This window comes from Cariama cristata, unplaced genomic scaffold (genome assembly GCF_000690535.1).
Source record: "Cariama cristata isolate BGI_N322 unplaced genomic scaffold, ASM69053v1 scaffold191, whole genome shotgun sequence".
In the NCBI taxonomy this organism is placed as follows: Eukaryota; Metazoa; Chordata; class Aves; order Cariamiformes; family Cariamidae; genus Cariama; species Cariama cristata.
The window spans coordinates 74,717-92,115 of NW_009600771.1; the positions used below are offsets into that span (position 1 = coordinate 74,717).

Below are 17,399 nucleotides of genomic sequence, written 5' to 3' on the forward strand. Positions count from 1 at the left end.
GTGTGCTTGGTAACATCACCCCAGAGGAACTTGTGTTATGCCTATTTAACACGTCTTATCTCTCTTGAGAGGAATGCAAAAAATTATTTCTGAGCCATAGTTGTGCCATTTTCTAAATGTGTCTTACAATCTACGAAACTTATGAAAATTACTACCATAAGTATTGTGTGTGGAGGTGGGTGAAAGGCACTTACACAGCTTTTTGAAGGTGTCTGCAGATACCCTTATACCCTCTACTCTGCTTATCTGCTGCCGTAAAGCATTCGAATTGAATCCTGGTTTGCAAAACCATAAAGACAAAGCCTAGACCAACGCATTTTTCCACTGCAAGTCAGAAGATCTTTGACAGGTGTTGCCCCACTAGCATAAAGATCTATCACTCCATAGCTTTCCAGTGAAGACTGGATATATCTGATCAGCTTGTTTTTTCAAGGATTAGCATTAGAGGTTTAACTGGGAACTGACCTAATGTCATTAGCAATACACCCATTAAACAAGACTTAGCTACGTAAACCATCTGTTCATTCAGAAGAGTTTAAAACTGAATTGCATGCATAAGATAAGCTTTGCCATTATTTTGCAGGAAAAACCAGCCCTACTGTGAAGCAAGGACACAGGTATCAGTAAAGATAAAACAGAGGCTTGAAGTATTTTAACGCTCTTTTCCTTCAGTCATTGCTTTCATCTCATTTGATTCTGGTAACACACAGATGTACAGCTCAGACATTCATGGTCATGACAGTGTTAACCATACCTTCTTGTCACTGACACATTTTGACATAGTTTCATCCCTTGGAGACCCAGGGAATTATGTTTTTGACTTCCAAAAACCTGGACGAGTATTATTTCATATCCTTTAAAATACTCTATCATTAGATCCTAGGAAAAAAGATAGCCTGCCACTAGCAGAAGTTGGAAAAAAGCTGAAGAACCACATTTGAGCTAAGAGCTAACACATCTTCCTCAGAAAGTGTGGTCAGGGCCAACATGTTTTTAATGAATTCCGGGTGAAAGTCAAACAAATGGTCAAAAAGACAGTGATCAACCCAATCACCAAGCTCTACAAAGGGAACAACTTAGTTGTACTCATATTTCAAATCGGTTTAAATACATCTTTCAGTATGGATGGAAACAGATAGGAAGCCCCTAAATTATGAAAACTGACATTTTACTCATACCCCAGAAGATTCATTGCGAGGATAACCAAGAAGCATGGAGCAACCGAACAACACGAAGCACTATTTTCCAGGACACAGAAGGTAGGTCACCTGTAATTTTTTCGTGTATTAAGCCCAGGGTTCAAAGCCACAGCCCAAAAGGAAAATAACTCTTCTTTTTGCCTCCTCTTCTACTCAGCTTATACAGAAGAATGACAGGGTGCTGACAGTGTGACATTCACCCTTTGTATCTCTGCTCAGATTTCTGCACAGGAAAGCTGGCCTGCTGCACTCTAGCTTGGCCAGTACCTCCTACCTACCCATTCAAAATACCACTGGAAACTGCTTTCATTCATCTTCAGAGACCCAAGAGGAAATCCCAAGGAGATAACTCTGTCTGCAGAATGAAGATCTTGGCAATGGTTATGTGGAGCAGTGATGTGAAAACTCACCTGCCTAAAGATATTTAGGGTACCCACGATTGTATAGTAAAATCTCCCAGAAAACATGGAAATTCAGACAGTTCACTCCAATTAAAAGCATTCTAACAAGTACTTATCAACATGTGTGTGAGGCTGTCTCTGTACCTCTGCATGAGCAGAGCTATTGTGCATGTGTACACATAAGAAAATCAGCTAACAAAATTTCCCTCAAACCCTGGGGAAGAGATGGAAGAACAAAAATATGATGTTAGTCGTGTTTTTTGATGCATTACTGGGAGGTGTTTGGATACTGTAATTTGAACACACTGTAAAACGTTCTATAGAAGCAGAATAAAAGAATCCAGACAATCTAGAACTAGTTTACAGACAAACCCCCTAATTTCGACTTGGCTTAAACACTCCTGCAGTATGATAAAAATACATACCGTTAATTTTGGTTTAAATCTTCAAACTGACAAAAAATGAAGCTGATAGGCTGATACTAGTTTGTGGTATATATTCTGTAAGCAAAGTGCTTTGACAAGTCCTGCACCACCTTATGAATCCTGAAACTTGTAAATTTAAAAATAAGAGATTGGTCATGTGAAAACTTGATGCTGGAATGCTTTTTTGTTATTCAACATTCTTCTTGTTAAAGAAATTCCAAAATACAATCATGAAGCTGAAAAAATATTTATCATTTAAGTAACTATCTCCCCAAAATATCAACTAACTGTTCATAACTCATAAAACACCAGAGACAGCAGTAAAAATGCAGATTTTCACAATTTGTTGACAAGGTAAAGTTCATGGAATCATAGATTCATAGAATAGTTTGGGTCAGAAGGGACCTTTAAAGATCACCAAGTCCAACCCCACTGCCATAGGCAGGGACATCTTTCACAGGTCAGGTTGCTTAAAGTTCATGTCTTTCATTATTTTAAATGAAAAAAATTCCTATTTTGTGATTACTTTTTTTTTTAGTGGGAAGAAGAAAAACATTTAGAAAACCCTCTTACCACAACTAGCTACAATTATTTCATAATCTGAAGGTGATACTTCCAGACTACTCAACAGATACTTCTATGTACATATTTTTTTTAAAAAAAAAGATATGCAAACACATTGGTGTATTAAAACAGGCAAAATTAGTAGGAAATATCATAGCAAATAATTTAACCCACTGTCAATATTGCATTATTTAGTAAATTTGGTGATGGCTGTTATTTCTCTATCTACATAAAATAAAAAATAGAGAGACCTGTTTTACACATAGGAGTGCTAAAATATTTATTCTCACTTAGCATTTTGCTTGGCAAACTTTATAAATGATGTACGATGTTCCCAGTGTAAGTGAGCCCATGGTCAGCCCATGATGAGGATAGCAATGAGCTGTGTGTTGGCTTCCACATAAGAAGAATCGCTCCTGGGATGCAAGAGGTTCCCATACCACAACAACGAGGACTAGCTGAGTAAATACATAATATGTCCTCAGAGGTACAATTTACAAGTCCAAATTTAGCTCATGTGCTGCTGTATTACACTGTTCAGCAATATTCGCCACTGTAGATTTTTATGTACAGAGGTCAGATATTTGTTAAATTCCAGCCAAGCATTAAGAAGCCTAAAAGCTGTTAATGCTCAGTCAGCTCTCAGCACAGGGAAACATCATGATTTGTAAAACCCAGTTAAGACACAAGGCTGCACGCTTTAAAATTGCTGTAGAAATTACACAGAACAAAACCATAACACTGACAGTTCAGCTGCCTTACACTGAGCACTGCTGATCATCATAATCATCACTTAAAGCACCTCCTACTCCTCACTTTAAAGGAAACTTCCAAGTCGTCTACAGATGCAGGCTAAGCTTTCTGGTTTTGGACCCTCTAAACTACAAATAACCAACTATGGACAAACAGGTGCCAACCCTGTAACTTTGAAAAAGAGGCCGCATTTTGGTGGTCTCATATGGTTGCTACAGCCAAAGCTCCTTAGGATGAGCCCTAACGCCTTATGCTAAAGCTGAATGGTCTGATAGGCTGCAACAACTGAATTTGAAATACTGAATTCCTACTTTTCATAAATCTGCCACTCTGACGCACAGAAAACGGGATGAAAAACAACGTGAACTCTTTGTTAGCCTTATAGATTGCACATACTCCATGAATCAGCAGGTCCTGGCAAAATATGAGACAGCGTCCATTTACACAGTCTAAACAGTAGCACACGTAAAGCTGCAGGTTGGACCTGAGCGGGCACAGAAAGGGGAATGCCTGCAGAAAAAAAACATAGCATGGTAGTAAATCCATCTGGAAGGGAGTTCAAGGAGTCTACTAGCATTTACCTCTGCCCTAGCTCCAGATCAGCTACACCCAAATTATTCCTGACAGATGCTTGCCTAAAACCTTAATGGGTGAAAACTCCCGAGCTTCCCCACGCAATGCACTCCAGGGTCTAGTGACCCATGCGATAACAAGGTTCTTTCTAATGAGTCAGCCAAATCACCCTTTCAAAAAATTTGTTTCTTTTCCAGTCCTCAGTGGAGAAAGTATTATCTTCTATACCACAGCCTTTGAAATCTTTCCATGCTTGAGAACTATCATGTTTCTCCTTGCTCTTCTTTTCTCTGTCATAAACAAATCAAATTATTTCATGTCTTCTGTATCTCTGATCACTTTTGTATCTCCCTACTATAATTGCCTGACATTTTTCACAAATGTGGTACCCAAAAGAGGCCGCAGAGTAAGACACGGTACTATAACCAAATTATTACCAGAGCCAAGTTGAGTGCAGATCTTAGAGGTCATATCCTCATGTATACATCTCAGGGCAAGAAGTGTATTTCTTTCAACAATGTGATGTTACTCATTTACTCCAGTGTGTGCTCTGCAGTACTGCTGGAACCTTTCCTACAGAACTGTTGCTTTGCCACATATTTCCTACATTGTATTGATGCACGTGATTAGAGCTCTTGTCCCTGCCGAGCAGCATTCTTGTTACTTCCCAACTTTTCTCCAGCACCTTGAGAATATTTTAAGTTCTGATACTATCCTGCACAATGCTTATAGTTCCCAAAACTGTCTACACATTCCAAATAATTAATGAAAATACTGTGTAGTACCAGGACAAGGATAGACAGCATTTTCTATACCCTTCTAGTTAAACAGTCAGTAATGACCAAAATATCTGCTTCTCCAAAGTAAAAAGTCTGAGTAAAAGTTAGTAGTTCTAGAGTTACCCTCCTGTTTTTGAGTGAGATGGCATGGAGCAATGGAGATGACTAGGAAGGAGAAATTACATAAAGCAACAATTTTTTGTGAGAAAATAAGTGCTTTTCAAATCTCAGGGAGACTTTAAAAGCTTAAATAAGATTTTGTTATAAATGTGATCATTTGTTAATATCTTCAGTTTAAACATTCTTTCCATCTTAAGTTTGTAAGTGGGAAATCCATTTAGGTTAAAGAAAATCAAACGTGCTTGAAAGCAAAATATCTCAAAAGATTCCAAGATACTATGAGTTCATAAATGCTAGGAATTGTGATATAATTCAGTAAACCCTTATATTTATGCACCACAGAAGAAATATACAATTCAGAGAAGGAAAATATGTGAGATATAACATTGGAAAAAAATGCAAAAATCACCCTATGAAAGTCAGTGGTGGTGTAGCTTTATTCATCTTCTGTGTGACCCTTGTACATCTATTATTCTGTGTATTAGAAGTATGTCTAATGCCCAGAAACCTGGTCACTGAACTCACACAATGCGAATGGCAAAGTTGTTCAAAAATATGATCACTCCTTCATGTACTTACTAGTCATTTCAGTTTAAAATTGTATATTTGTATCTTTGATACATGAATACTGACACACATTCTAACAACTGTGCATTGACAACACTGTATCAATGTGGTGGTGTTTTTAGTAGCCAATAAAACTGAAATACAGGCAGTTAATGTGACTTCAGGGATCCTGGGACCTCAGTAAGGAGGTTGAGAAGTCATCACTCATGTCACTAAACAGTTACTCTGCAGATTTAAGAGCCCATTATTTATTTCTTCAGCTTCCTTCTAGTGACATTCTTCAGTTGGACTCAAAACATATCAAGAAATGTGGTTCTTCAAACTTTGGCTTCACAGCATTATGAGAATGACCAACTCTTACCTTGTAGCTGAGTTTTTAATAGCTTTGAGAAAAATACCTCTCACACAAGGAATGTATGACTCTATCCTTCAGACTGAGAAAAGCATGAAGTAAAGAACAGTGTAAAAAGGTAAAAAAGGAAACTTACCATTAAACAAGTTACTAGAATGACAAAGATGCTGAGAAATATGACAACCGCATAAAATCCTTCTTTGCTCCAGATTTTGTCTGCTTCACGCTGGCCTTGCAAAACATTTTTCTTTTTTAAGCAATAAAACAGAAAGAGGAAGAGAAAAAAAGTTACACAGTAGTGTACACAGATTAAATAGCTCTTGTCAGGCATTAATCACCCTCCTCCGCTTCGTCACAGTTCACATTCCACAGTACACGGCACTCACTTCGAATACCCACCTCGGCTATGCACCCTGGGGTCCCGACGCCAGATGAGATGATCTAAGACCTTCTCCATGTCTGCTGAGATAATCCCCCACCAGGAGCCATGGCCTGGTTGAAGGTAAGTAAACAAGACCCGCGGTCTTTCTTGGAAATTACCTGGCTCATCAGGTAAAAGGGCAGAGCTCCTGCATGGGCTGCGGGAACCGCTCGCCCTGCCTCTTTCTCCCCAGTGCTTATCTCCGGCCCCAGCACCCACGCACCAGCCTCGGGACCGGTCACACTTGACACAGGAGCAAAGAGCAGGTGACTTGTCGGTTTGCCTTCCTCAGCCAGGAAGCCCCGACACTCTCACCTTTAGATTACACACGCACATACATGTGCATACATAAAAAATTCTGATTACGCTGAAAGTAATCTCATTATCCGTCTATCTATAATTCTGATTATGCTTAAAGTAATCTCATTATCTTTGGGTGCCTGCTGATCATACATTTCTAAAACAGCTGTGCGCACTAAAATTTCCAGAACTCCTGGGGAACTCATGGGAATTATGAAATAATAATAATTGCAAAAGCATTTATTTTTGGCTTTATTGCAGCGTGGAGACTTGGTTGGGCTATTAAATTACCGGAATTTCACTATGTTTTCAAGTAGAGATTTGGTAGTAGAAACAGGGTACATGTACCCTCAGTCTAACTGCAATATATAATTTGGAATAAAGTATGTTGTCTTGTGTTTCTGCGACCGCAGTTCAGTAGACATTGCTCTCCCCATTTTCAGCTACTGGCTTTTCTTTTCTTAATTGTATATTTTCAATACCCTTCCCAGACCGAGTGAAAATTACTTTCTTAAATTCCGGTTTTCACCGTAAATGTTCAAGGTCTTGGTGTTTCCCTTTTGCTGAAAGTCCCTAATGGCTTTAATTAAACTTCTCATTCAACTAGTGAGTTGTCTTCCCACCTCAAGGTGGCCTTTTTTCCTCTCTGGGGACATTGTGTAAGAGGACTGGGAGTTTTCCACAGAGGAAAGATTTCCTCCGTTTAAAGATGAGTGGCTGCTCTTGGGACCCGTGTAACTGCAGGGACCCTCTAGCACTTTGCATGGGTACTTCATCCTCCAAAGTCCGCTTAGCCACCCATCAGCCTGCTCTTTTCAACAGGTAATATATCAAGTAAACTCCTTGAGTCTATCAGCCTCCCAAACACAGAAAGTCCTGACGAAGTTGAATTCATGTGGAAAAGCTTGCTGAGGAGATGATGGTCTGGGGAAGAGAGGATAAGCTGACAAAAACCTGCTGGGTGCTGGATCCCAATATAGTTTTCAAGGTCCTTCCTTTCAGCACAGGTTTGTGCCCTGCTTGCTTTGAAAAGGGCCAGGACAATGCAGATGAAAGTCAATGCAGACGTTAGACAATTCACAGACCATACTGCCACAAAATGCAAACACTTAGAGAAGTATTTGGTAGCATTAATTTACAGAGGCTTGCTTGCAAAAAAAATGCGCGTGTATAACCAGGAGCTGACTGCTTTAGAACTGAAAGCATAGTAAAGAAGAGTTTTCTTTGGAAGTCATAGCCCTAGGGACCAGAATGGAAATCCTTTACCCCCTTCTGCCAAACTATAGAAACAGACCTTGTAAAATTTGTGTGTGTGTGTAATCACGCAGTGTTTCATGATCTGGGCTTAAAAGTATTGCAGGTATTGACAGTTTAACAAGGTTTGTATGTGTCAGTCTGGTGTTTAGCGAGCACCTTAAAAACCAGAGCTTTTAAAGATAAGCTGGAAATCTTGCCAAATATTTCTGAAAAATATTGTTCCTAGCCAAATTCAAACAACGTTGCCACTCTAACAGGGTGCAGCTCTCCGTGCAACCTGCCCCCTCAGCACAGCAAGGTTATTCTGCTGTGCTATGGCACAGGACCCGGGTCCCAGTACTGGCTCAGAGCCCAAACCTGCAGCTGCTCCGCACTGGGGACTGCTCCCGGTGAGCTCCGTGGGAATCCCACCGCCACCACAGCAGCTGCAGCCCTGGCCCATCACCTGTAAACTGTTTGACCCTGGGTGGGTTACCTGATGGCTTTCCCGTGTTTCAGATCTCTCAGGAGGAAATCTAGATAAAAAGCAGGAGCTGAAGCAGAATTGGCTGTGCTGACCTTTTTGTAAGTGAGTAAATGGGGTTTCTTTGTACCTCTTCACTGAAAGGACAAATACACTAAAAAGTAAATGAAGAGCTAATAGGATTTTTTGACTCAATGCGTGACAGACTTAAATTACCTGTAATTCATTAGTGTCACAAAACTTTATAAATATTTTGTCATAGACTTCATACACATAACTGAGTCCGAGAGAATTAATCTCTATGATGTCTGTCTAATGGTACGTGTGTTCAGGATATGTCTTTCCCTGATTTGTCTTTCTAAAAATAAAGTTCAAAGAATATTAACAAATGCTGCAAAAAGGGTAAAAAAACATATGCCACAACTTAAACATAACTGACACCGCATTTTGAAACACTTTAATAGCACCGTCACCTAATCAAGGAAGTCCTTCCCCCAGATCTAACTGCAGGACAGCAGAATCATTGCTCAAGCTGCTCCCTGACGACAGAAGAGGCTGTGACCTACGGTAACTGAGTCATCTCACGCCCATGATAAGGAATTGCTTTCTGAAACGTCAGTGCTGCTCATTCAGGACTTTGTTCCTCAGTCTGGGAAAACTGGTAAGAGGGATGGCAACTGCCATGCTTACCACAAACTGTTAATGCCCAGGAAACAAGCTCGCAGGACGGCCAAATGCTAGAGAAAAAGTAAAAAATAGAGGAGTCCTGTCCACAAGCATGGGTAATGAGCCTCCTGCATGGAGATGTGCTGTCTCTCCGTTGGCTGATGTTACTCCACATTTCTCTTACTCAGTTGGGAACCTTTTCCTGCCCGAGAACCCACTAAGAATTTCAGATAGTTTTTGAGGAGTGAGAATGTACCACTGCCGTCAGAAGGCAGGAAGATTAACTCAAATTAAGCTGCAAAAAGCCACAGCTGACAAAGGCAGGGGAATACCAGAGCAGGTGGGAGGGCAGGGGAGCTCAGGCATCATCAGGTCCCAGATCAAACCTGGCTACAGGGAGGAAGGTTCACCATCATTTACATCATCAAGACCATCATCTCCCAGTGTTTGACTCTATTCCCTAAGGAGTCTCCACAATCAGGTGAGTCATTCAGGCAGAATTAGCCAGGTTAATTTAAACAGTTTAAACTGAGCATAATTCAAGGTGGGGAAGAATCACTGTATTCTTAACAATCCCATGCTATCACTGACCTTACTGAAAAGTGCTTGCACAGGTATCTGCCTTGCTCTGAACTGGAAGAAATCTGTTTAGAAAAATTATTTTTTATAAACTTTTTTTTTTAAAAAAAGGTATTAAAAATCTACTCTGGCCTTTCTGGTCTTATTAGGGAAAACTAGTGGATTATTTCTACAAACAAGTAAAATGAGCAGCCAGTTTTTGGTAATAACAAGAGAGACATTGACCTGAAGTAGTCACTGTGAAATCTGTGACTGAAAGATCCTGCCAAGGTATCAGAAGCTGCCAGAAAAGGTAAGTCTTCACTGGAAAATAGCTGAATTTTCAAATTAGGTCAGTTAACCCCAATTAGTTCCTTGGGCTGAATCACTAATGAAAGCACGGCAAGCTGTAGTTCTGAGCTCGGAGGAGAGCTTACAGGGAGCTGGGGATCGAACTTCAGATCAAAAAAGGTTCATTGAAGTTCATGCTGAGTTGCTTTGTTTTTTTCTGCTATTTTAACTGCTTTAGCCAAGGCAGGTTATGAAAGCCTGCCAAGAAATCACTTCCACCCCCAGTGAAAACATGCAGGAACGTGCGTGACCTCTCGGGACACTGGATAATAGCCACTTAGCATCTCCCATGACAAAGCCTTCCCAAAGACTTTACCTTACACGCATGTGGGATAAAGTGGTGTGATTTCATGTCCAAGCTGGCAGGTCTGCAGGGCTCCTGTCCCTGCTGCCGCTCTGGGTGAGCCGCGCAGGGGGAACGCTGCGGCTGCCTCGCCTGATCACCGCAGCGTGTCCTTGGGCTCAGCTTTGTTCCCGGGCGCCTCTGTTAGTCTTGACTGTAGTAATTGCTAAGCTTTTGGTTTTGATCACTTGTCCTTACAATGACTTATGGTTTCTGTACGCTATAAGTGTGTGATTGCTTCCTTTGATTTCTTCTCTAAGAAGTTAGTATCACACACTTCAAAGGCAACCAACAGAAGCCTTGTGCAAGGAAGCTGTAATGGTACATTTTGGGATTGCATAATTTTGGCATGAGCTCTGGAAATTTCTCCTTCAGTGCCACATCTCCCAGCTGGCAGTTAGCTTATCTCTCAAAAGACAGTAACCCTTATTTTACTTACCGTGACTTCAGTTATTCTTGTCATTCCAAACCCATTCAAGTTCTCTTCTACTCTACTAAGCTCTGAAATCCAGTAGTATTTTCTTTTTTCTCCAAGCACAATTTAAAGACATGAGGAAGTCAGGATCCCCACTCCATAATAACAAGGACTGCCTAAGTCATTGAATTTAGTCCCACCAACAACCACTAATTTGGTAACTTGTTCTGGGGAGGTCTGCTCCTGGCCCTGATACACACCATGGAGCGGAACACAATCCTAAGTCCTACTTCAGATACAAACTGTACACCATGATAAAAGAGCAAATGCTACAACTACAATTGGCCATTGGATGAGAAAGGACATATGGAAGGTATTGCCATTGCCCCGGATCCCTGAAATGGCAACGACTCCATTAAATTAAATTTTCACACTCTCACCGGTACATATCGCGTTCTACACCAGGCAGCAAAGGACTCTAGTGCTTCCTACAGCAAAGGCACACAGGGAATCTGCTCTTTCAGCTACTGCAGAGTAAGAAACTAGGATACAAATTTTGAGACAGGCAATTTAACTGAAAATACATCAATCAGTGATTAATGCATCAGCAGATGTGAACTGGCAAATTATTACTGGAATGAATGGAAATGTAGTTCCAGTCACCTACATCCACTGAGACTTTCGCTGTTTGCAGTATCACGTGGACTGAGACTTTAAGCAGAGAGCTTCAGTTTTCCACTTGAGTTTTCCTACATAATCTTGGTACAGTTTCTTAGGACAGGGTGATTTCCCCCACCATTAACCCTCTACAGCTGGGGGCCTAGCTTAAGTTAAGCCTTGTTAGGAAGAGTCAACCAAGCGATCTCAGGAGAGGTATCTCAGAGACGGGATGAACTGCCGGCTGAACGTATCTTTCTGTTTACTGCAGAGAGAGCCAGTAGACTTTCAAGCCTTAGGCAGCTCGTACTGAAATAGGCAGCTAAAAAAGGAAACAAATTGCAGCCCTAACACCTCTGTGTCAGCCACCCGCCTAGAAAGATGTGGATAATGCTTCCCTTCTGCATAGAAACACCGATAGATAGAGCACATACAATACTGGTTGCGAAGCATTCAGACTTTTTGGTGGAAGAGCATACAATTTATTAGCTCATGATTTAATTAGGATTGATAGCTCAGGAATACACACACACAATGGGTAAAATAATGTGTCAAAGCTATGTAAAGCTTTGTATAACTATATCTTCCTTCAAAGGTTTGCCTGTTCTGATTTTCTTTGCTCTTACTTTATTTGGCATCACTTGTTCTTAGAGCAAGTTGAGAGAAGAGTAAATAACTGGTTAGCAGCTAAGCAAGTAAAGATTATATGTTGTTGTCTTTTAGCTGCTGTTTTCTATGAAGTCTTATGCATGTAAACAATTTATTGAGATCCCAAAGGAATATCTATTAGTGTAAAGCTGCACGATTTTTTCAGGATCAGGGCCTTAGCTGTCTAATCTGCTAGCAGCTAAAATATTAAAATGATCTCGTTTCTTCAACAGTGTAAGAAGGAGCTAGAGTCTGCACAACTTGCATTCTAATAATCCTTTTCTGGGTGTCTACATTTTTTTTCTAAAGAGAAAATTCAAGTATCTGAGCACTCTAGATTATTGAAATGTATCTAACTCAAGATGAGATCTTGAGTTCAGCACTCTGTTTTTTTCCAGCATCTCTTCATAGCTGGATGACATTTCTCCATTCATCTATTATTCATATATGTTCTTGTCCCATGTCTACCTGAACTGTTATTTGTAACTGAAGTACTTGGAACAGATAATTGCATCTATCACAACCATCAGACTCATATGCTTCAGTAACAAAGGAAATTCTGACCTAAAGGAAGTTTATCTCAGGTCACTGATGGGCGATACAAAGCCTTGATTTGATGATTGGACAGCACTGCTTGGCTCTGTTTTGTATTAGAACTGCTAAAACCTGAGAATACGCTCATTTTCATAGTGGCAGGCTGCTGCAACATTTAAAATTGCACTAAACTGGCCTTGTTTTTGTGTTTCATTTTTTATACCAAAGACGTCTCCCAGATTCTTAAACAGAGTTAGAATACTTAAAATGAGCAAAAGTATTTCTAATCGGTAGAAACACAGGTGAACATAACAGCCAGTACTAACTCAGTAATGGCTCAAACATAGGTTTGGATGTACAAAACCCAGGAACTCTTTAGCCACAGAGAGAAACACAGCTCATTGGAACGTCTCCTTTTTTCCGCTTTTTTGGACATAGACATCTCTGTCAAAACGGGAGCTTCCATGGAAAATGTCAATTCTTGATGACATGTTTGAAGTTATCTGGACCTCACACTGAATTCTGAGGGTCTTTATATGTAGGTAAGGGCTCCTAAGACGTCAAATAAAATGCAACGTGATATGACGATGCCCATGAGCTCAGTGTTTTCCTTTCCTAAAGGCCTTTGCTTTTTTTCATTTGCTGTGCATAGCTCAAGTGGTCAGCCCAGAATTAAATGTCCATCTCACTGGTAATGTCTGGGACACTGTGGAGATGGCAGTGCAGTCTCTGCTTTGAAATAGATTTTTTTTTTTTTTCCCAAAAAATGGGTGTAGTCATACAAATAATAGCTACAACTTTTATTTTTGCCCTTTTTTGGAGCAGGTAAACAAAATAAGCTCTCATTTCTTCTGAGAATAGAAAAAAGCATGGGTACTACGTACAAATTCAGTTTTTGAAAATCTTGTCAGACACAAGTTACACAGGTAGTAATGCTCACACCTGACATCTGCATTTCGTTCATCTCTCTACTGAACTGTTACACCTGCTGACCCGCATTAATTGATGCATGCTTAGGATCTAGATCCTGATTTCAATGGTAGCCCAGCTGTGTGAGGAAGGCCTGGTTATTAATGCTTAGACAGCCTAATGAAGCACTATGGAAGTAATTTAACAAGGCTGGCTGTATAATTGCCTTAGAGCAATAATGCCATCTTAGCTCACACATTTCCTGCCTCATGCTTGAGAACCTCAGCCTGAAAACTACCAAGGATGTTATAACTGCCTAATCCGTAACAAACTACAAGTTATAAAACTGACAACCAACCTCAGGGGAGACCTCTGTTATTCCAAACTGGGATAAACTCTGATGCAAAATGTTGATATTAAGGGAACGCAGCACTTCTTCAGATGGGAGAGCCTCAGAAATTCCTGGCTTTCTGTTCAGTGGGGACACAAACAGTTCCACACAGTTCTTCTTCTCCTAGGAAACGAAAAAAAATGCAGAATCATAAGAAGGGTTTGAGGTTAGATGATCTCTGCTGTCTATAAATTGTAACTATAATTCCAAAAACAAAAGCATGGGATATAAAGGCTGCAACCTGCTCTGTGAGGAGAGTATGTCTATTCCCCAACTCCTTAAATCTCAGCTGATTGTGCAAGAAAATGCAAATACCATACGTGGGCTCGTGTGCTTTGTCCCGTTCACTATTGACAAGGTACCCTCTTCCTCAGTCTAGTACCACTAAACAAGACAGGTCAACGTAACGTGGTGTGGAGCTGTGAGCTGGGGTCAAGGGCAAAGTGCCAGCAGGGATTTTAGCAGATACTTCATCTGATCTAGGCTGAAATGCAGCCCTGTTTTAGAAGGTGGTCCTTAAACAGGAATGCTTAGTATAATGCTGTGGTATTTTGGCACTGCTTTCTAATCCCGTGTCGACACATTGCAGACACATACCACAACAAAGTACACAGTCCTTTTAGTTGACTGCAGTGCAACTCCTTAAAATTGCACAACAAAATGAAAGGACAAGAAAAGTTTTGTTTACATTTAATGGGTAAGCTGACAATGCCTATTCCCCCCTCTATTAATTCCTGCCCTGGTGTCTTTGATGCAGTCCCGGCAGCACAAGGGGTGCTATATTAGAGATGGCAACGATGCTCACTGACGCAAGGGAGCAAAAGGAGAGGCTGTCAGAGGTTGTGACAGACCAGAAGAGCCCCTGAGACCAGCACTTCAGAGAGTGCTGATGTCCAAACAGGGTGTGGGAACCCAGGTTCCCCGGGGCTATGGCCACCTTAGCTGAGGCTGTCATGTGGAGTCCAGACCTGGGGGGTTCCACACACACAAGGTAAGCACGGAGCTGCTACCTGCATTGCTGTCTGCACAGGCAAGAACCTCACCGGCCTGGTTGTTTGCTATTCATCGTTACGGGATGGGAAAGATCAGTTCAAAGCAGAATAATCCTGATTTCCCCTGCCTCCTTCCCTTGCCTTGAATGCGCATCGTTATCTTTACTGAAGTGAAGAAAAAGACATCTTTTGCTATTCTTAAAATATCTAGTTTTGCGTTCAGAAGTAGAGCTGCACAGAAAGGGATGCTTTCAAACCTGCCCTCTGTGCTCTCACATGTGTCGCTGGTCGATAAGACTGGTAAGGACATTGGCTGCAGGTGGGACTGGGCATTTTTCAGTGGGAGTGTTCAGATCAGCAGGGTTAGAGGACTGAAAACAGACCTACAGGTCTGGAGTGTCAGCTCAAGGCAGAGACTTTTGTCAAACTGAAGAAGCTGATTTGAGGCTGCGGTCCTACTCAGTCTCTGACATGGGTAGCTGGCTGGTTCTGGGTGTAGGTGACGGGCACAAGGCAAGGCTTGGTGGTGACGCAGCGTTCCCAGAGTTTCGTCCCTCCTCTGTTTAGGAGTTCCTCTGCACATTAGAAGGCCTTTACGCGAGGAGGATTTACTGGAAAGGTTAAGGAGACACTGGAAATGCCCAGTGAACTGTTCCTAGCACACTATGTGTTGTTATATGTAAGAGGCTAGCAGGCCCCCTGCTCTCCCTGTGCCCAACCACATCCTGATCACGTCTGAGGGCCGCTCACTTGGGAGGGAGTCAGCTTACCCCACTTCAGTCATCTAAACTACCTCCAAAGTCAGCGGAGAGAAACTGGCATCTCTAGAGAATGATTTAACCCATCCTAAAATAATTGGGATAATTCTCCTCCACTTACCCTTCTCTATATTGCTTCTACAGGGAGCCTAGGAGTAGCTTAGACTAGGCTGAAGTCAGCTGAGATGAATTTTGATGTGCCCTGCTTCCTTGCCAGCACGAGAGGAACTGTCTCATGTTAGAAGGATGCAAAGTGGGAACAGTGTTTCCTAAGATATATTTTTCTTCCTTGTGAGTTTTGACTGTGCGTGATTTTTAGAGCAAATAGGGCAAAAATTTGCTTTCTTATATCACTAAAATACTCACAGCAGACTTCTACAGATGTTGAGAAGAGTAATAATTAATAGTACTTAACTGTATTCTGAGCTATATGCAGGTGCAAAAAGACATTACCTCTTCCCTTGGATCACAAATGAGAGGAGAAAGGGAAAAGCTATGGAACCAGCTGGAAAATAAATAGCGTATTTCTTCTGCTTAGTTACGTAATTTCCACAGAGCATAGTAAGAAAGTATGTTGAAATACACATCCCAAACTCAGAAACATTTCTCATTTACTTGTGCTTGTCTCTGAATATGTCTTTCAACCTTTCATTCTGGTTAATGCAGGGGACAAAGGAGATTTAGCATCACTTGTCACAAATGAGTGACATCCTTGGCGAACATGAAAAGGGCTGCATTGCATTCCTATTGATCTTTTCCGCTGTACTTCTTGTGTGATCCTTTCTCACAGAGACATTATTTGAAGGAGTTTTATAATCCTTTTTGATGTATACAATCCTATCAAGCTATCAAGGCAGGAAATACTTTTATGCTGAACCTGTCAGTTTTCTTCCCTAATATTCAACCTGCACATAGAATAAAATAAAATAACTCTTCTTCCCTGTGCAACGTGAATTGAATGCTAGCAATACACACATGATGTTGGGGTTTTTTGATTCATGGAGAAACTGTCATGAAAAGACAATAGTGTTAAGAATGTATGCTCTTAACCATGCACAGAAAACCATACAATTACAATTGCTTTTGAAAAGTCTTTGTCGCTAGAAGCAAATTTGTCGTCATCTTTTGCAAATACGATACTGTAGTCTACAAGATCATTTTTGAGCATAGATTTTTACAGCTGAATAGCAAAACATGAATATTAATATTGTGAGAAGGCATTTAATTTACTAATGGAAAGTCTGAGGATAAATTGTGAAGATGCCTTTGAAAGGCAGAATCACAAGGATTTTTTGAGCAATATTCAATCTTTGAGAAACAAAACATGAATAAGTGTTTCTAAATGAATGAATTGTAGAACCGCACTGGAATAAAAACTAAGGGATAAGGAATCTCTTATGAACAGGACACAAAAGAGATTTAGCTGACTTGAATTTTTTCTAGACTGTAACTGAGAATGGTTCCCTTTCAAAAGAAAATTTAAATCATTTTGTAAAGGAGATCTATTTTTCTGTACTGCAGTTAAAAAAAATACTGGAAAAAAGTATTTTTCTGTCCTATTTTATTGCACTTTTCCATAGTGACAGTAAAATAAATTTAAGCGAATTCAAAATAACCAGGTACATTTTACTATACAGAGCCCTTTGGTACTTACAATGAGTCTGTTGATATGAATTTGCCGAGGTAACAGTCCCAGGGCTGCTGCCACTCCTTGGCGAAATATCCGAAGCAATGTAATATTCAGCTTGTTTACATCCATTTGCAGTGTCTGAAAAACAAAACCAGTTCAAATGAACTCCTTGCTCAATACGTTCAGTTCACAAGACGACTGATCTCTGGGACTCTTTGCTAATTGTTTTTTTTCCCGGAATGATAATCTGTGCAATCTACTTGCATCACGATAAAGAGTAAGTCCAAAGGAAAATTTAAGCATCTTAAATGCTCTTTGGCAAAGTACCACTTTCCCTCACCTACATTCAAAATAGGTTCCAGAGCTTTTTGGC

At 40.6% G+C, this 17,399-nt stretch overlaps 1 protein-coding gene across 1 annotated transcript in view; it reads right to left on the reverse strand.

Annotated features, from left to right (window-relative positions):
- Nucleotides 1-17,165, reverse strand: part of PTPRR (protein tyrosine phosphatase, receptor type, R) — a 76,012-nt gene extending 58,847 nt beyond the window's left edge. The window contains exons 1-3 of the mRNA XM_009710126.1: nucleotides 17,051-17,165; nucleotides 13,614-13,769; nucleotides 5,870-5,980 (exon numbers count right to left, since the gene is read on the reverse strand). Of these exons, the coding sequence (XP_009708428.1) occupies nucleotides 5,870-5,980; nucleotides 13,614-13,769; nucleotides 17,051-17,155 (372 nt within the window). The 5' untranslated portion in view covers nucleotides 17,156-17,165. The remainder of the gene's footprint in view (nucleotides 1-5,869; nucleotides 5,981-13,613; nucleotides 13,770-17,050) is intronic.
- Between the last annotated feature and the right edge of the window lie 234 nt (nucleotides 17,166-17,399).